The 19,485-nt window shown below is 54.0% G+C and overlaps 1 protein-coding gene and 1 long non-coding RNA gene across 2 annotated transcripts in view; one reads left to right on the top strand and one right to left on the bottom strand.

Moving 5' to 3' along the window:
• Eya2 (EYA transcriptional coactivator and phosphatase 2) overlaps positions 1–19,485 on the bottom strand; it is a 160,877-nt gene that overhangs the window by 17,599 nt on the left and 123,793 nt on the right. Inside the window, exon 10 of the mRNA XM_047541636.1 lies at positions 9,415–9,504. Within this exon, the coding sequence (XP_047397592.1) occupies positions 9,415–9,504 (90 nt within the window). The remainder of the gene's footprint in view (positions 1–9,414; positions 9,505–19,485) is intronic.
• LOC124977793 (uncharacterized) lies at positions 2,423–5,335 on the top strand. The gene is made up of 3 exons (XR_007107259.1): positions 2,423–2,590; positions 3,348–3,539; positions 3,750–5,335. It is a non-coding gene; the product is annotated as an uncharacterized LOC124977793 (long non-coding RNA).

The following is a 19,485-nucleotide window of genomic DNA, read 5'->3' on the forward strand; positions in this document are numbered from 1 at the left end:
CTCCAGGACCGCGAGGCGGTCAGCGCCCGTCACTCACACCACCTGGTCTGTGCTACCTCCTTGCACAGCCTGACGCGATGCCCACGGTGCGGCCGGCCGAAGAGCCAGGCCTGGACGCGGCAGCCTTGGCCGCGAGCTGTGATCATGGAGACGCACCCAGCCGGCGGCGGGAGAAGCACCTGGGCTTCGCCGCTCCCCGTGCATGCTGATCACGGCCACGGTCGAGGCTGGAGGCCGGGGCCCCCACCTTGGGCCGTGCTGACTCCTCGTTTCCCTCGCACCCGCCCTGGGCCCTCCCTGAACACACACGATGACGGGTCACGCTCCCCGCGTGGCTCTCAGGGGGTCCAGCTGTCGTCACCGCCCCAGCCCCAAGGTGGCCTGTGGCCCGTTTGTGCACCTGCAGCTTTGCTGGCACAGGCTGTGTGCGTTCACGTGCACACCCGGCAGCTGCCCGTGCACTGTGTCACCATGAGACGGCAGCACAGCCTGCAAAGCCTAAGTGTCTGCCGTCGGGTCCTTTCCAGAGGCAGTTTGCCCACCGCGGGCCGAGACACCGCATCACCTCCTTGCTCTCCCTGCTTCCCACACTCTCTCCATCCAGCGGCAAGGCGGGCCCTGCTAGACCCTGAGTCAGATCATGTCCCTTCCCAGCTCCAAGCCCCACGATGGTTCCCACCTCCCTCCAAGTAAAAGCACAGCCGTCACAATGAGCCCTGACCCCACCTGCGCACAGCCTCATGCTTGTCACCACTCTGACCTCTTCTCCCCGCACCCTTCTTCTTGCCATGCTATAGACAGAGCCTCCAGCTAGCCCTTCAACAGATGGTGCAACCTGCCACAGGGCCTTTGCACTTGCTGTTCCTCTGCCTTGAACACCTTTCCCTTCTTTTTCCATCTGTCCAAAGCCTGCTAAAGGCTTTGTTGATGTTCCTTCTTTGTAAAAACTCCCCCAACCCTATCCCAGATCAGATTGGGTGACTTCTGTTTTTCCTCCCTAACTTTGTGGGGCCTCTAGGGCTAACTTAGGCCTAATACAATGGCCATTTTCTTCTTTCGTCTGTTAACTTGGAAAAGTCCAAAGACATTGCCCCCCGCTTTTTTTTTTTAAATCAATTTTTGCAAGACTGGAGAGTAGGGCAGTTAAAGGCACAGACTCTGGGGCCTGGGTTCAAATTCTGGTTCTGCAACTTACTAACTAACTGGGTAACCTTGGAAAGGCATTGCGTCCCCCTTGCCCTAGTTTCCCAAGGTAACTGAGCTACTGAACATACCTACCTTGCAGGGGACATAAGGATTCAGTGAGTGGATACAGGCAAAGCCATTTGAAAAGCATAATTGCCATTTTGAGCCGTATGGGTCCAAACTGCCTGGCATAGTCACGGTCAAATATAACCGAGTTCACCATTGAGAGAGGCGCAGGGACGGTCAGCTCTGCAAAATGCACTTCTGAGTCAGACCCCGCAGAGAGGTCAGGATGCTGGCATGATGCACCTTGGAACTTGGGGTGAGGCTCACGACCCCGAGGTGTCAGGGTCTGCATTTGAATGCCGGTCCCCGGGCTCTGATCCCAGCCGTGACATTTTTGGGTGTGATGTGGGCAAGTCGCTTCACACCTTTGAGTCTTCGGCTTTTTAAAGTCAATGTTTTATTTCGGAGTAGGTTTAGATCTGCAAAGTTCCTGCATCCATACCCGTCTGACATTTCTATTCACAGGCTGCTTCCGTTGCAACGCGTAACACATCTTCCACATTATTATTGGCTCCAGCTGATTCTGTGTTCTGATTCCGTAGCTTTCCCGCAGGGCCCGCTTTCCATTCCAGGATCCCAGCAGGTACCACGGTAGGTTTAGTTTCAGGGTCCCTTGGGCTCCCCTGGGCTGCGACAGTTTCTCCTACTTTCCTTGCTTCTGAGTTTAAGGGAGCAGTGTCCAGGTGATGTTGTAGAGCGTTTCTCGGTTGGGATTTATGGGTGGTTCTTCTGGTGGCTGGACTGGCCTGGGGCTTGGGTGGGGAGGCCCCAGAAGGGAAGGGCCCGCCTCACCTGAGAAGGAGGGTCTGGACCCTCACCATGACTTGCCACTGTGGCCGAGGACCGTGATCACCTGGCTCAGGTAGGTGTTGGTTAGGGCTCATCTGAAAAGTCATCTCCCTTTCTACACTGTATTCCGGAAGGCAGGCCCCAGGCAGGGCTCGTGCGGAGGGAGGAACATCCTCCGCCTCTTCCCTGCTCCTTTTGGCTCTCATTTATCTCCATGGGTCTGGACCTGCGGGGACCTGCTTGGTACTTTGGGTCAGGGTCAATGCTACCTTATGTACTTTATGACTGAATCATTCCAACTTAGGCCTTTGGAAGCTCTCAGTTGGATCCTGTGTCCCTTCCCTACGACCCGTCACTGTGGGGTTTTGAGCAGCTCTTACTTTCTGGCCCGTCCTGCACGGTCCCTGCCCCAGCCCTGGCCCGGCCATTTCTCCAGGGAGCACCAGGTCCTTTGATTGGAGGATGATGTTACAAACCAAGATCTGGATGCTGGTGGCCCACGGCGACAGGGGTGTCTTTGCTTCTGGGTCTCCTCAGGTGACGGAACAAGGTCATTGGTCTCATTTTGTGTTTTTAAATTATGAAACATGCCTAGTGCTTCTGCCCGCAGGTGTGTTATGAGGCAGTGGCAGGCACTTAGTAGCTGGTACCAAGTATGGTCCCAGGGTGTCCTTTCACCGGCATGGAAACCGAAGTTCAGGCAGGAGCTCGGGAGCCTCTGTAAGAGGGCGAGGGGCTGATCCCGTCTGCGGCCACGGCAGGAGCACCCACCTTTCAGAGGGGTGCCGTTTGCCCACTCCGCACGAGCTCAGGGCCTAGCTTCAGTTTAGGGGTGACGCCGATCCTACGGAGTGTGGGGGAACATTCCATCTTTTTCTCTGCTCTAGTTTGTGTAGGGTGGGGCCGGCCTCTCCTCCCAGGTTCACTGGAACTGTTGTTGAAAACCAGGGGGACCCGGTGCCATTTTTGGGGAGTACTCTTTAACCCTCTGACACCCTCTTACAGTATCATTTTATTTCATTCATTCATCATTTCCGCTGGGCTGGTTTTGGTAACCTAGAGCTTTCTGATGGTGTCCGTTTCACCTAGCGCTTCAAATTCCCGGGAAGCCTCGCTGCTGCTTCCTGATTAACATCAACGAACCTGCGGGAAGCTGTAGTGAGGGCCTCCCTTTCATCCGGATGTTGTTATTGATTTGTCTCTGCTCCTCCTTGATGGTGCTTGCCCAAGGCGTGTCTAGGGTCATGGTCTTTTCAATCACCCCTTCTTAGGCGTCTCCTGGATCCCCCTTCTCCTGCACCCCACAGGCTTCAGGCTTCGGAATTCACAACACGTACCAGAACCAGCTGGGATTGAGCCGGCGACGGTGGCACTTCCCATACTCTGCTGCTCTCCTCCAGCAGAAAAAAGAAAACGGTTGACAAATCTGCTTTAGAAAAACGACTCTCGACTCTCCTCGGGGCCCAGATGAGCTTGCCGGCCACTCCTTCGTCTGCAGGGTGGGTGTGTTTTAAAAGTGAGATTGTCGTTGCTGCCTCTAGACCAGCCCAGAGGGCCGCCCCGCCTGGGAGGACACCTGGCGTCTTTCTAGTTGTCTCAATGTTCAGCCTGTCCCTAGAGCACTCCAGAGGCTGTGGCCCGCGGTGCCACTGTGGCCCGTGGGGAGCTGGGAGAGCAGCTCAGAACTAACAGTGGAATATCCTCCCCAGAGCGCCTGCAGAACCCGTCAGCAGTCACGCCGTGAGGCACGCAGCGGCTGCTGACCCCTCCAGCACGGGCAGTCCCAAAGCTCCAGAATCTGCACCCCCGCCCACCAGGTGGCCAGGCTGCTCCTGAACCCGCCCAGGCTGCCTCTGCTGAGATCGCCAGGTGCCTCTTGCTCCTCACTGAGGGTCTTGTCTTCATCTGCTCTGCTGATCCACATTCCCGAGTCACCTCAAAACCGCAACCTCCATCACAGCCGGACACCCCAGGTCAGAAGGCAGCTTGGCCTGGGCCCAGATCTCACACCACACCGGCTGGCTCCTGGACTCTGACCTCTCTGACCCTCAGTTTCCTCATCTGTGAAATGGAGGTTGGGAGAACACCTCCCTTGCAGGCGGCGGGGGTTCAGGGAGGTCTTCCCGCGGGTGCCTGGTGCCGTGCAGGGGTGCGGTGCGTCTGTCATGGGGTGAGCAAAGTGCTCAGTGCCTCGGTTTCCCTGTCTCCTCAGTGGGGGTGCAGAGGGCACCTGCCTCCTGTGGCCGTCGGCTCACAGGATGGACATGCAGGTGGCTCTTCAGTCACCGGCTTGGGCACGTGGGATCCCGCCAGGATGGTGTCCGTGACCTCCACGTGTGCCTGCACCCAACAACCACGTCATCTCCCCCGTCCACGGTCATCCTCCTTCTTTCTAGAAATGCGCCTGGATCCCCTGTGCGTTGCTCTGACCGCCGAGGAGTCCATGGGGAGCGGGTGCGGCCGGGTCTCACTGCGTCAGGATGCCATTCCCCGATGAGTCCTGGTCGCACACAGGCTGTGAAGGTGCCGGCAGAGCCGGTGGGAGCTCTGGTCTCCGTCTGCAGCCACCAGGGGCCTCTTCCTCTGAGGTCAGATCTTCCGGCCTCCCGGGAGGCTCCAGTCCCTGCTTGGTTCGGCTCCCGTGAACTGCTGTCTGCTTTCTCAAGCCAGAGAGCCGCCGCTCTTCCTGGCAGGGACAGCCCAGCACAGTGGACACAGGGGACACAGTGAGGAGCCTGCTTCCAGAGTCCCAGTGCTGCCACTGAGAAAGGTCACTCGAAGACAGAGTAAGAAGGTGGCTGTCACCAGGAGGAAGAGGGCTCCCAGCAGGTGGCCTCCGGAGCCACGAGGAACATGCTCCTGTTGTTCGGGGGAACCCTGTCCCCAGAGGAGCCCGGTGCAGCAGAGACGATCCTAGTGGCGAGTGGACGGTCACACCCCACGAGCCAGTGCTGGCTCAGGAGCAGGCCTCGAAAGCGCCAGCTGTAGTCATCGCCATCAATCACCATCACCATGGCAACGGAGAGGCAGCTCGTGGCCGGAAATTCAGGACCTCAGGGCGGCTCTGTCTGACAGAACTTCCACAGCCCTGGGGATGCTCTCCGTCCTTGGGATGGCCACTGGCACAAGGCCCAGCGCCTGGCTGCACCTGCCCCGTCAGGCGCTCAGGACAGACCGTCGACAGGGCTGCAGGACGATCCAGGGCGGTTCTGCCCTAGGACGGGGCTTTCCAAGGGCTTTGACTGATGTTCGGTATGAAATTTCACATCACGGAAACAAATCTCTAAACACTATTCGCCACTACGATTTATGAAGTGCCTTATCATACTGTTTTATTCCCTTTTAAACTTATTAAAGATTATTAGCGAAGACATTGTTGGGGTGTCGGTTCCCCCTTCTCCTTTCTTTCGAGGTGGGGGCTTGTCTTGTTGCCCAGGTTGGGCCTGGACTCCTGAGCTCAAGTGACTCTCCCACCGGCATGTGGGACTGCATGTGTGGCCACCCCGTCCCCCTGGAGTTGACGGGTGACAAGCAGCTCTGGCACAAGGCAGGCTGGCTGGGCGTGGGGGCGGCGGCTGTGGGGGAAGCTGCAGCAAGCTGGGAGCGTCTTGTCCCCACCCCGCCGTCACAGTCTGCCAGGCCTCTGTGTTGCCCCTGCTGTTAGGGAATTAGCATAAGGATTGAGAAGCCAGCGCTACTGCTCAAATGTATAGTAAAATACATTATAGTAAATGTAGTAAAATACATTATAGTAAATGTAGTAAAATACATTATAGTAAATGTAGTAAAATACATTATAGTAAATGTATAGTAAAAGAGAAGGAGCAATTCCCTGTTGCGGACCCCTCCTGCATGTCCCTGGGGGGCCGTCCCTGTGCTCACTGCCCTCCTGAACTCCCTTCATTACAGCCCAGAGGCAGGGGCTTTCCCTCTGCCCACTTAACAGAGGAGGAAACTGAGGCTCAGAGAGATGGAGCCGCTTCCCCAGGCCACACAGCCAGCAGAGGGCAGAGCCCGGGCTCAAGGCAGATGGCCCGGTGAACATCCAGTGATCCTGGTCAGTGTGCGAGCCTCGGGTTCCTCTCCACCGGGGGCCTGCGAGCCCCCCGCCCAGCACAGACACGGCTTCTGTTCTCCGCTGGGCAGCCGGGTGAGCCTGCCAAGTTGTTGACGGTCTCCAGCGGCCTCTTGTCAGATGTGATCCAAAGGCCGCCCATGCGTCACTGCCCACCACAGCCCTTCCTGCCCTCCACTCAGCTGCACCGGCCTCCGTTCTCTTCCTGGAACCCACCAACCTCGGCCGTGCCTCAGGGCCTTTGCACTGCGGTTCCCTCTGTCTCAAATGCTCTTCCACAAGATACCCGTGTGGCCCCTCTCTCACGTCTGCAGGTATCTGTTTAAACGTCAGAGAGGACTTTCCCGGTGAGACAGCACCCCTGAGACAGCAACTCCTGCGGCCCTGCCTTTCTTGGTCTCTCTTAATGGCTCTGGTTGTCATGGTAGCATATATTTGGTTGTTTGTGGTCTGCCTCCGCGACCAAGAGGCCAATGTCTTGAGGACATGGGTCTTGTTCCCACTGGGGACTGAACTCAGGGGTGTTCTACTACCTAGCTACACCCCACCCCTTTCAAAAAATTTAAAAAGTTTTGAGACATGGTCTCACTTAGTTGCTGAGGCTGGCCTTGAATTTATGATCCTCCTGCCTCAGCCTCCTGAGTCACTAGGACAATACTTGTGTGCCACTGTGCTGGCCTCTTGTAGGGTTTCCAGTGTGGCTGAACCCACAGCACTTGGCCAGGGATAAGTTCTCCAGGAGGAGTTGCTGGAGGCAGGAATGAATCTCCTCATTTGCAGATGTCACTGTGGCCTTGGGAAGGGACAGATCTGACTACTCCCTGGGTGGGTCCCTCCAGGGAGGCTCCATGGGGGAGCCCCGGGGCGTGGGGGCTGCTGCTTAGATGCTGGCCGAGGCCACCTCGCACCAGCAAACAACATGTTTCCACTTGTGTGAGTTTTAACTTCTCCCTGCCTAATGGTTCGATTCTGCCGAGGTGCCCTGGGGGCTCCTGGCACGCACGGGGGACATTTTTGAAAAAACATTAGAGAATAAAAACACACTGGCTTCCCCGAGTAGCTCCATCTGGTAGTGAAGACCCTTCTCCAAGAGGCGCGACGCAGACTCCAACTTCGGGGTCAGTGCGAAAGAGCAGAGGGGGAGGGATTCTGAGGACATCGCCTGAAACCCAGGGGAAGCCACCGCCAGCCAAGAGCCACAAAAGCCTCCTGCGACCCGTCCGGGGTTGTCACTGCACATCTCTGCCCGCCCGTGGGAGCCTCCCTAAGGCGCAAGGGGGTCCCCGCGGCCCGCGCTGCTTATCTCGTGACCACGCCCAGGAGCCCCGCCCGGCCCCGCCCACCCCACGCCTGTCCATCAGCAGGCGCCTGGGCTTCGCCTCGGTTCCCGAAGCCCTTCCTTACCCCGGGACCGGCCCGCGTTCTTCCCTTGCTTGGTGGCGACAGCCGCCGTTCTCCCACCTCCACGCCTCCCCCGCTGCTTTCCATTCTCCACGCGGCAGCCAGATCGTGGCCCTTCCTGCTTCGCGTCCCCGCGCCGGGGCTCGCACGGCACTTGGGATAAACTGATGCCTCTGCAGCTCCCTCTCCAGACTCGTCCTCCTGCCGTCCCCGAACACTCTCTGCGCTCCTGTGCTCTCCCCAGGGCCTTGGCCCTCACTGTCCCGCCTGCGGGGTGGCCGCCTGGTGGCTCCCTCCGTCCCTCTGCTGGGAGCGCCCTCCCCGGAGAACGCCCGTCCGCCGCCCTGGCTGGCTTTCTTTGCGTCCCTTCCGCCATCGCAGACCATCTCCTTTTTGGATTTGATCGGCCCGACAGCCCCTCCCTTTTTACTCTAAAGCCAGTTGGGTCTTGATATTTGCAATCTGCTCTGTCTTTTTCACATTTGGCTCCGGAAACTCTTGCTGAATGTAATGGGCATTTAAAAACTCCTCAAAGTTCTCACCTTCTTCCTGTCCTGCGCCCCCCAGCCAGGAGAGGTCGCTAAGGAGCACCCGCGCTTGCTCCTGGCTAAGGACCGGCCTGGCCTGGCTGCCCTGGGCCTCCTCCCCACACCAAAGCTCTTCCTTACTCAAGTTTCCACCTGGACCCTTTCCTTGAATTGGGTTCTTACTGGGCAGAGAACATCCAGTCCATTTTCTGGATGGGACTAGGGGCTTGCACTTCAGAACCCAGCTCACTTGGGCAAGGATTCCCATCTCTGGCTTGTGGAACAGGAGGAAAACCCTGTCTCCTTTCCTGATGATAAATATTCACAAATCCCTGGACTAGGACAGGTCTGGAATCCACAGCCTTTATATTTCAACTCTATGCTTACTCCCCAGGGATTTTCTAGATCCTGAGAAACACTATTCCTAGTAGGATAAACAGCATTGTTTTCTCACATACAGTTTTTATTGTAGGATGCCTTTATTTTCCAACCTGTTGAGCCAATAATGTGATTGTAATTTACTAAGCCAGAAGAGCCCCACACTAATCTTTTTATCCCTCAAACCCTCCTTCACCTTGAGGAAAGCTGCTTGTTCCTCCATTAGAGGGAAGTAATTCATATTTCCCTTCTTGCTTTGGTTACCAGGAAGCTCAGATGGACTCAGAACCTGACTGAAGCAGTTCTGAACCTGGATTTTTAAAACATTCATTACACAGCTCTTTCTCCCTTTGCCTTTGCTTTAATAGTTCCATTTTAAATATGTGTTCCATTTGAAATCCTTCCCAAATCCTTCCGACAGAGGCTGGGTATAAATAAATGAGTTAAGTTTATTTCCGAAGCTGCTCCCCCCTCCTACCTCCTGTGCATCTTGCTTAGGGGCTCAGAGGCAGATACACTAAATAAGATTAGTCCCTCTGCTCGCTCTCACTCTCTTTCTTTGTAAAACATGCTTTCAGGGGAACGTAAATTGTTTTTAAAAGCTTCCATCCTGGCCCGCTGCTAATTATTGTTGACCCAGGAGAATCTGCACTAATTTGCCTTAATAAACTGATTAAATAGCAAATTTCAGGAGGAAGAAACTGCACGGCCTTTATTGGATTAGCAGAACTGCATGTGGACATCACTTGAGCACAGAGGAAGGCCCATTAGCTACCAGGAAAGCCAGGGAGCTAATCCGGCCAAGTGTTTCCAATAAGCCGTTGCTGGCCACAGTTCTGTACCTTCTCGGGGGTTGCTAGCAAGTTTCAAGCCTCTAAAAGCAAAAGAAATTTTAAAAAAGGAAGGGAAGAAAGAAGGGAAAGAAGTATCTTCCTCCCCACCAGATGCAGGCGGCTAAACACAGCAACACTGAGCGAAGCAGAAACTGCAAACCTCCAGGTCGTTGAAGAACAGGTGTGTGTCTGCGAGGTTGAAGATCATTTCCTCCATCATCAGGCCAATGCGCACGGACGTCGTGGTGTCCTGTGGGAGAGAGAAGCGCACAGTCCCATGCGAGCGCAGCCTTTGGGGTCCCAGCCTCCTCTCCCCCCACCCCCAAGGCAGTTCTGGTCCTTCCTCTCTGCTCACTCGCGTGGCCTGGAGTGCGCCTGTGCGCGGCCCGGCTGGTAGCGGTGCCCAGCCTCCAGGTCCTGCTCTGGTTCATATCCACCCGCTTCAGTATTTAAGTCCCCTGCAAACGCCCATGGATCTGCCAAGACACTTCAGTGTCACAAGGACACGTCTCACAGAAGTGGCTGTAGGCAGGGGGGCCTCCTTCCAACACTTTTTGGTTTTGAGGGACCCCTGGTTCCAGAGAAGAAGTATGAACTATTGGGAGAGCCCCCATGTTGGTCTAAAAAGTTTGCTCTCTGGCCCTTGCAGAAAAAGTCTGCTGGCTCCAGTACAGTGTCACTGTTGAATTCAGGTGTGCTCATGTGACTGGCTTTGGCCGATGACATGTGCGCAGAAGTGGAGTGTCACTTTGGCCAGGGGCTCCGTGAGCTAGTGCCTGGTTCCTCAGGCTGTCTTTCTTCCCACTTCAAGGGAATGAGCACGTTCTAGATAAAAGCTATTCTATTTGCCTGGGTTCCAGAGTAAGTGGTGTGGATTCGAGCTGCTGCTGGTAATGGATTTACGCCATAAATGAAAAGGAGACTGAGAAATAGAGTCAGGGATGCTTGTTACGGTCGCACGCCTTGCCTATCCTAACTGACACACGTGGGGAATAAGTAGCACACTCAATTTCAGTTCTGCTTGCACACGGCGATGCTCTGTGGAGCATTAAAAAATCCAAACCTCAGCCTGCATTGCACACCAAGACAATCAGGGGGTGGTCCAGGCACCCAGAAGTTCAAAGTTTCCTGGGTGATTCCAGCGTGCTGCCAAGGTGAAGAGCCACTAGCCCAAAGTGTATACAACACATAGCTGGTCAATTCCTGACAAATACCTGCTAAGTGCTCTCTGCACCCCCTGCAGGTATGATCTCATTTAGTCCCCAGAAAACTCTATGAGGTGAGCGGTTGTTTTCCCATCTTATAGATGTGGAAACCGTGGTGCACAAAGGCAGAGTACCTTTTTCAAAGCCGCACAAGCTAGCAAGTGCAGGGATGTGACCCCAGGTCCCTGGCTTCAGAGCAACTCCACCCCTGAGCGGGATTTGGAGGGACTGGGGTCAGGAGAGGAGAGAGGAGGCCTGTTCCCTCTCTCCATAGACTCGTTTTCCTGTTGGATTTTCCCCTGGGAGTCTGTGTTACTTCCATGATAAAAATAAAAATGAGGAAGAGAAACCCAGCCGAGCACGGGGGTGCACGCCTGTAATCCCAGCAGCTCCGAAGGTCAAGGCAGGAGGATCGCAAGTTCAAAGCCAGCCTCAGCAACTCAGCGAGACCCAGCCTCTAAATAAAATGTAAAAAAGGGCTGGGGATGCGACTCAGTGGTCGAGGGCCCCTGGGTTCCATCTCCAGTGCAAGAAAAAGACAAAACGAAACATAAACCCTTCTCTTTTTTTTTGATTTTTTTTGGTTGTTGATGGACTTTTATTTATTCATATGCGGTGCTGAGAATCGAACCCAGTGCCTCACACAGGCTAGGCAGGGGCGCTACCCCTGAGCCACAGTCCCGGCCCCCATAAGCCCTTCTTGACCCTAAAGAGCACATGCAAAAAAGAAGGAAAGGAGAGAGCGAGAGGCGGCTGCTGATCGCAGCTCACAGGCGCTGAGGACGGAGGCCCAGGCACAGCCTCTAGGCCAGGCAGCTCGTTAGGGCACCAGAGTCAGGACCGGCACCCTGGGCCCCGGCTGGGGGTCGAGGCAGGGAACCTGCTGAGAGACGAGAGCAGATGAGGAAAACACTCTCGGGAGCCGAGGAGGGAAAGGTTTTGGGGCGTTTTCACACATCACTCGTCTCCTAACCATTGCACCTCCGAGAAACTGCATGTCCCCTCCCGGTGTGGCCGTGCTGGACCGCTGTGCCCGCGGGGCGGGGCCCAGCAGGCTGTCGCCGCCCAGGCCCCAGAGGGAAAGCGTGAAGGTGCCGGTGGCTTCTGTGGGGAAGCATCTGCAGAGTGACCAGAAAACCGATCCTGCACACGAGCAGGAAGGAAGAAGACCGTGGGTGTCGGGAGGCGCGAGGGGGAGTCTGGGACGGAGGCTGGGAGAAGGGAATGAATCCTTATCCGGCATTCATGACGCCGGAGGTCAGGCCTAAGCCAGAAAACAGATGGCCAGCCACAGCAGAAGCCTGTCGCTTAGAAAGGTCAGCACAGGACCAGAGCGGTTGCCTCTGGGCAGAAAGCAAGGGTTTCGGGTCACTGGGCCGCGCCTGTTTTCTTAGAGGATCTTTGTAATGAATTTAAAACTGTATGCATGTATTTCTTGTGTTAAGAAATGAAAATGGCAGGCAACGTATCTAGTAATTCCAGTTTTCTTTCTTTCTTTTTTTGTTTTTGGTACCAGGGGTTGAACCCAGGGGTGCTCAGCCACTGAGCCACATCCTCAGCCTGTTTTTTTTTTTTTTTAATTTTATTTAGAGACAGGGTCTTCCTGAGTCACTAAGTTGCTGAGGCTGGCTTTGAACTTGTGATCCTCTTGCCTCAGCCTCCCAGGTTGCTGGGATGACAGGCATGTGCCACCACGCCTGGACATAATTCCAGTTTTCATTATTTATCCTGGAGAAAAACTCAAACACATGAACAAGGGACAAGATGGTCCTTGAGGTCGGGAGTTGTGTCACATGCCTGTAATCCCAGTGACTCTGGAGGCAGGAGGATTCCCAGTGTGAGGTCAGCCGAGGAATCTTAGTGAGACCTTGTCTCAAAAATAAAAAAATAAAAATGGCTGGGGATGTAGCTCAGCCGCAGAGCACCTCTGGGTTCAATCCACGGTGCTCTTAAAAAAAAAAAAAGTTTCTTATAGGACTGTTAGTTGCAAAAGATGGGAAACAATTTAGCTGCCCAGCCAAGGGAGACTAGAGAACAAAATGCAGTCTATTCATATGGAACACTAAATGTCAATGGAAAGAAATGAACTAGATCCTTACGCGTTAACATGAACACACAAAAAAAATAGTTGAGTGAAAAAAATCCCTTTTATATATTATATATTGCATTTGATTACCATTTGTTCGTAACACCTGTTATCACGTATGTTCAGGGTGCTTATGTATTCACTGATATCTGAAAGGATGTCTGCACAGTCAGAGCAGTAAGTGCTTTTGGAAGCAGAGAGGAGGGACTAGGAATCAAAGGCGATGGTCAAAGCAAAGTGTAGTATCATCCAGAATATTCTAGAAAATTTTTAAAGAAGATATTTGAATATTTATAGTGCAATTAAAAGTTAAACAACAACAACAAACTAAAGATACCCCAGTGACTGGAGACCCGGAGCCCACTCTGAGCACGCCCACATCTCAGGCTTCCTGAAATCCTGCTCGCCCTCTGCCTACGGGGTGGCTCCTGCTGCACAGACGAGGCCTCCTTTCAAAAACTCCTTACTGGAAACTAGCTGGGCCCGAGCAGGGGAGTCTGGACCAGCCCCCAGAAAAGCACCCAGGAGCTCGGTGACCCAGTACTGCCTGCAGCAGACCACTTTGCCCAAGTAGAAAGTGTTTTCCCAGGGTGGCAAAGATGGAGAAATTAAAAAAAAAAATTGGTGGCGACTCAATATTAATTAATATAAAGCACATCTGGACTGCAGGATGGGAGCCTGCCCTCTCATCTCAGGTCACCTGTGGAACTTGTCCCCAACACACTCCATAAACACGCCACCCGGCTTTGTGGCTCCAGTCACCCTGAGCAGCGTGGAGGGGCACCGCGTTGGACCCAGTCAAATAAAACTTAAACTATGGAGCCTTTGCGCCTTGCTCTCCAGCTAACCCAGGGCCCCGGCCCCTCAGATCCCCTCTGATCTCTCTACCGCCTGCACAGAGCGAGGGTTAAGTGAGATAGCAGGTGTGTGAACGCCGTGCCCAGCCCTGGCATGCAGCCGACTGCCCGGGCTTTGGTGTGGTCGCCCCCGCAACTGCCTCACACCCCACGCAAAGAACCTGTTTCTGTCAACCCAGCAGGAGCACCGAAATCACCCGGCGGCACAGAGCGAGTGAAAACCGTTTTCCTAATCATTACAAACTCTTTGGATTCAAGAAAAATCAGTGGTTAATTTCCTAAACAAGCACTGGCATAAGTGGATCACTTTAAAAAAAAAAATCAATTTAAACCAGACAGAGAACAGAGACAAGGGAGGTTTTCCAAAACCGGCTTCATCCTGGGAAGGACGGTGCCGGGGCCGGGGGGCGCTGGTGGGTGGAAAGGCATCTCTGTTGGAGAGTCTGGGTGGTTCTCTCCCAGGGAAGGCTCACACCAGACAAGGGCAGGGCGACTGTCCCCATGCCTTCATGTGTCGCAAATCCCCGAGGGCTGGTCTCGCTGAGGACGGTGCGCAGCAGGCTGGTGGGAGTCCTGGGGCGCCAGCAACGCCCACCCCGGGGTAGATCCTGAGGCCCTGGCCGGCAGCGCGTAGCCTAATCCTTGTGTGTTCCTGGTGCAACTGTCTTGATCAGACGGTGGCTGGGCAGTTCATCATCTGGGTGGCTCAGAGATCAGCCTGGGGGATCACAGACACCTGGTGACGTGGGGCTGTATTTCTTGGCCGGAGGGGAGAGGGTAACGGCATAAAAGAAAGTCCCTCCTAAAACAAACCAGTGTGATAAGAAGCAACCGGGAATGAAGAACGCGGGCTCGTGACTCTCGGAGGTTCCAAACGGGGGCCAAAGTTACTCAGGGCTGAGGGAGGCGGCAGCGGTTGGCATCTGCCAAGGGTCTCGGCGGCCTCAGATTTACAAGCGCTCCCGCCGAAGCCACGTCAGGGCCTGCTTCCCAGTCCCTATGGATTAGGAGGCCACCGTTTTTATTACAACTGACCCAAAAGTTGCTCTAATGAACCAGAACCCAACCTGTACACTAGAACTTCCTGTGTTCCCAACTTTTCTAAGCACGTAGCACTTTTGCAGTCGATGACTCTAAAATGCGTTCAACCCAAATAAGGGAGATGTGTGCGCTCTCTGATCGGCAACACGAGGCTCTGGACAACAGGAAGACAAGTTCCAGGTTCCACAGGAAAGGGCCCACGTGACTGGGGTCTTTGGGGTCCTTCCCTGTCCTGGCTGAATAATAATCAAAATAACATAGTGGAGTTTTATCCGGCCATAAAGATGAATGTAGTTATGTCATTTGCCGGAAAATGGATGGAACTTGAGAACATTATGTAAGTGAAGTAGGCCCTGCTCAGAAGATGAAGGTTGTAGTTTCCTCTCCGGCGTGGAAGCTGGGGAGGAAAAAAGAGAAAGGGGGTGGGGGAGTCTCCTGAAAACCTAGGGAGATCCAGAGAGTGGAGGGAAGGGACCTGGGAGAGAGGAGGGAAGGGAAAGGGGAAATACTGAGGAGTGATATTGGCCAAATTACGTTGTTTCATCACGTGCACGTATGGATACGTAACAGCAGATCCCGCATCACGCACGACGGTAAGGCACCAATAAGAATTTGGAAAAATAATAAGGAGAGCCCATCTTCCCGAGCGCTCTGGAGCAGAGGTTAAGTGTGGCTCTGGGCTGTCAGCCTGTGGTCAAGGCCACGCCCGCCTGCACCAGGGATGACCTCTGGCAAGTTATTGGGCCTCAGTCCACCTCCCTTTTCTCACCTGTAAATGGGCTCACTTACTTGACACTTTGTTAAAAAAGATTAAATGAGTTTTTCAAAGTGCAGGTTACGATACTTTTAGTGACAGTTTAATGGGCAGCATTAAGAAAGAAAAAGACTGGAAAGGGCCATAGTATCTAGCGGTCAGCGGACCGTGGCCTGCCGCCTGCTTCTGTGAGTCAAGTTTACTAGAATGCGGTCACCCCGCTCTGGTCACTTCACGCTGACAGCTGCTCTCGGGCCACAGGGCAGCGCTGAGCATCACCACCCAACATGAAGCCAGAGTATTCACCAGCTCTTTATGGAGAGTCTGCCCCTCTCCAGGACAGACAAGGAAACAGCGAGTCCGTCCTGCACAGCAGCGGTGAACGTGGACGTCTTGGGGGTGCCCTGGGCTTGACGCAAAGTTACTTCCCACTGCGCCCGAGTGGAAACTCCTAACAACGGCCAGCCGCTGGCTGCTGGGGAGACAGAACCGTGCCCAGAACAAAGCCAGTGCTGGGGACATTGGCTCAGTCACAGCTCCTGTTACGTGTCACCGCCACTGATTTGTGCGATGCCCCTTGGCTTGGACCAGGTGGCTTTGGGGTTGAGGCTCGTGCCTGATCTGGCTCCATCATTCTGCGGCTGTCCTCCATGCCTGTGAGGGTCACTCTGTGCTGAGGAGTGTCTGCCCTCCAAGGCTGAGCTTCATGCCAGGACAGGGAGGGTGTGCCCCCCGCCCCCCGGGGTATCTGAATGCACGCGGCACCTGCGGTGTGTGGTGGTCTCCAGCCCAGCCGAGGCGCTTGGTGGCTTCCTCTGGGCCTCTGCCGTGAGGCTGTGGAGGCTGCTCGTGCAGGGAAGACCGTCGGCAGGCCTGGTCTCAGACCCCGGGCCTCCCTGAGGAGCGTGTACATTCACACTGAGCTTCGGCCAGCGCCTGGTGCTCGGCTCGGAGGCCCTGGCCACGCGCTTGTGCTTAGTGTGACTTCAGGTGATGTCTCTCATTGCCCTGGGGCTGGGGTCTCAGTAGCTGAGGTCAGTCATGAGGGCCTTGCGTGGTTGTATCACTGGCCCCTGGGAGACACAGGACACGGGTGAGACCCCAGACCCCAGGGCTCAGGTGGGCTTCCAGGGCAGCCCTTGGCACCCTTGCTGCTGGGAAAATCGGGTGGAGTGTTTGTGCTCCACTGGGAGGGGACACCTGGAAGGGACGCTGGCCCTCCCCTGGACTCTTCCCCTGTGCCTTTTCCCGTGGCTGATTTTTATCTGCCTCCTTTGACTGCAATCAACTGTCGCTGTGAGCACAGCAGCCTTCCTGAGGCGTGCAGGTTCCGGTAAGTCAGAGTTTGAGGGGGGTCTTGGGGACCCCTGACACAGTGTCTTTATTAGACACCTTTAAAATCCTCTTTAACAAAGGAGGCAGCATGATATCATGGGGCAACCCGATCTCTCTGGGAATGAGCTTCCACATCTGTAAATTAGCAGTTACTACGTTTTGGTGGAACCAATACCCCTTCCTGGCCTTCCAGGGTGATGGGGGATTGAAGGACTGGCCAGAATCATAGTCATTGGTTCAGGGAAGACCACATGGTCAAGCTGAGCCAATGGGAATTGGCCACAGGACGTCAGCTCCAACTGCGGGTGGAGGGGTGGAGCCGGAGAGGCGGGTTGGTAGTGTGGGAGCTGGGGACCGGGCACCCACTTGGTCAGTGCCCAGGTGGTGACAGATCCATATGAGATCCACAGGAAAGCATTCGGAATCCGGGCCTCGCTATGACTGACGTCTACTTCAGGACATCCTGGTTACATGAGCAAATGAATTTTCTTTTTTCTTAGATTACACTGGGCCACATCATCACATCTGCAAAGTCCCACTTGCCACATAAGGTGACACAGGTTTTGGGGACACTGTCCACCGTGGAGAATGGAAAATTCTGACATCCGATGTGATTTTCAAGCCTCTTGCTGCGTGCATATGTAAAATCCCCGTTTCTCATGACCAGAGCCGAGACTATAACTGCATTGTATCAATAAACACAAAACGTTTTTGCTCAGGTTTGACAGGAACTGGATGTACTTGCTCAGACTCCACAGTCCGCCTACCCGCCTCGACATTTTCCCTTCATCTGTACAGAATCCCCCCACATCTTCTTCATTTTCTTAACTGCAAACATTTAAATGAGAAGCAGGTGCAGGTGGAGAATCTCTTGTCTGAAATGCTTGGCACCAGACATGTTTTGAAGTTTTGATTTTGTTCCGATTTTGGAATACTTGCTTATGGATGAGATGTCTTGGAGATGGGACCCAAGTCGAAACACAGATTCGTTAACATTTTATACCCATCTTCTACGCACGGGCTGCAGGTGGTCTTACGTGATACTGTTAGTGCATCTGTGTCTGACCTATTCCAAGGTCAGCTGCGGACTTTTCCACTTGGACTTTTCCGCTTGCGGGATCACACTGGTGCTTAGAATGTTTTGGGTTTGGGACGAGGGACGCCCGGCCTGTGCAAGGATCAGGTGGTTCTGCGTGTCCTCTTTGGGGTCATGCCCGAGCATGTGCACACTGAAAGATGTAGTTTAAAAATACTTTTCTTCTTTTCTTTCTTTCCTTTATATTTCAGTTAGGATATTAAATTAATTTGTAAAATGCTGTGAGTGGGCAGGATATATTATTTGGGATTTTCATTCAGGATGGTAAAAGAGTCATTATTTTAAGGAATTATTTTAAAAGGGGACTTTGGATGTTGATAAAGTTGAAATCTGCTGTGGGCAAAACTGGCCTCTGAAAGGGGGACTCAAATCCTGCTGCCACCGGCTCTGCCAACAGTGCCCGCTCGTCTTCTGGGCCACGGGAACACGGGGCTGCAGCTCACCCACACCACCCCGCCTGCCCCCGCGGTTTTCCCAGGAGCAAGGGATTCAGAGACATTTCCCCAGAGTAATAATACGCACGGGGTCTCCTGATCTGAGTGTCCACTCTGTGGGCGCTGTGCCCAGGCATTTGACCTGCTCCTTGTCATTTACCTGCTTTCCATGGGACTGTTAGCTCCTCATTGACAGAAGGACCGGTGACAAGCATGTCTGTCATCCATGGAGTAGCTAGAATGCTCTTTTAAAAACAAAAATCAGGGCTACCCCTTCTCATATGAAACCCACTGGACATCCCCTGGTCCTCTGAGCACAGCCAGCGTCCTGCAGAGGTCTGCATGTTCTGATGGTCACCTACTTCTCCACTCCCCCAGCCTCTCTGCTTCAACAGGTCGAACTCGCCTCTGCCCCAGGCCCTTTGCACTTCCCATTTCCTCTGCCTAGAACCTCCTCTCCCAAGCTCTTTCGAGGCTAGCTCCTTGGTAACATTCACTTCCTACTTCCAGTGCCCGAAAGGCCTTCTCTGATCATTCTATCTAAAATAATCTAAGATAGCCAGGAGTGGAGGTGCATGCCTGTAATCCCAATGACTTGGGAGGCTGAGGCAGGAGGATGGCAAGTTTGAGGCCAGCCTCAGCAACTCAGCAAGTTAGTGAGACCCTGTTTCAAAATGGAAAACAAAAAGGGCTGGGGAGGTGGTTCAGTGGTTAAGTGTCTCTGGCTTCAATCCCCAGTACCACCCCGGACCCTGCAACAAAACATCCAAGATGCCAAGCTCCCACTTACTCACAACCCGTGTCCTGCCATAGGTTTTAAGAGCATTTATCATGATCTGAAATGAACTTGTTCCCTTATGATTTTTGGTGCTTCTCCCCAAGTTGGAGGAGGCACGTCCATGACAGCTGTGGCTTTGTCCCTTTTACCCAGAATGCAGCTGGGACAGCAGATGCTGCATTAAGTATTTCTGAAGTGAGTGTGTGAATGGGTGCAGCTCTATGATCTCACTGCCTCTCCTCAAGAGACCTCTTCCCTATTTGACAGAAAAATCAAGACTCAGAGTGACGAGGTGACAGTCCAAGGTCACCGGCACAGGACTGGACCACGCGGCTCCCCCTTCACTCCTGCATGTGTCTTTGCAGGAACTAATTATTAAGAAAAGATGCTTAGGGGTAGATTACAATTTTTTTTCGGGGATTGGGGAGAAGGTAAGTGCCTTATTTAAAAATTGTCTACTTTTAAGAAATGAGGAATTCACTGGATGACATTCTACTTCCAAGGAGAGAGACATGACAAGCGGCTGTCCTTCTGAAACCCGCGCTGGCCCTCTGCTCAGGCCTCAGCTGGCTTTCCACTCTAACGACCTCCAGGCTTGGAAGGGAGCAGGGAGGTCTGTGGGGTGGGAGAGGCTCCCCTTTATTG

Source organism: Sciurus carolinensis, chromosome 2, assembly GCF_902686445.1.
Source record: "Sciurus carolinensis chromosome 2, mSciCar1.2, whole genome shotgun sequence".
In the NCBI taxonomy this organism is placed as follows: Eukaryota; Metazoa; Chordata; class Mammalia; order Rodentia; family Sciuridae; genus Sciurus; species Sciurus carolinensis.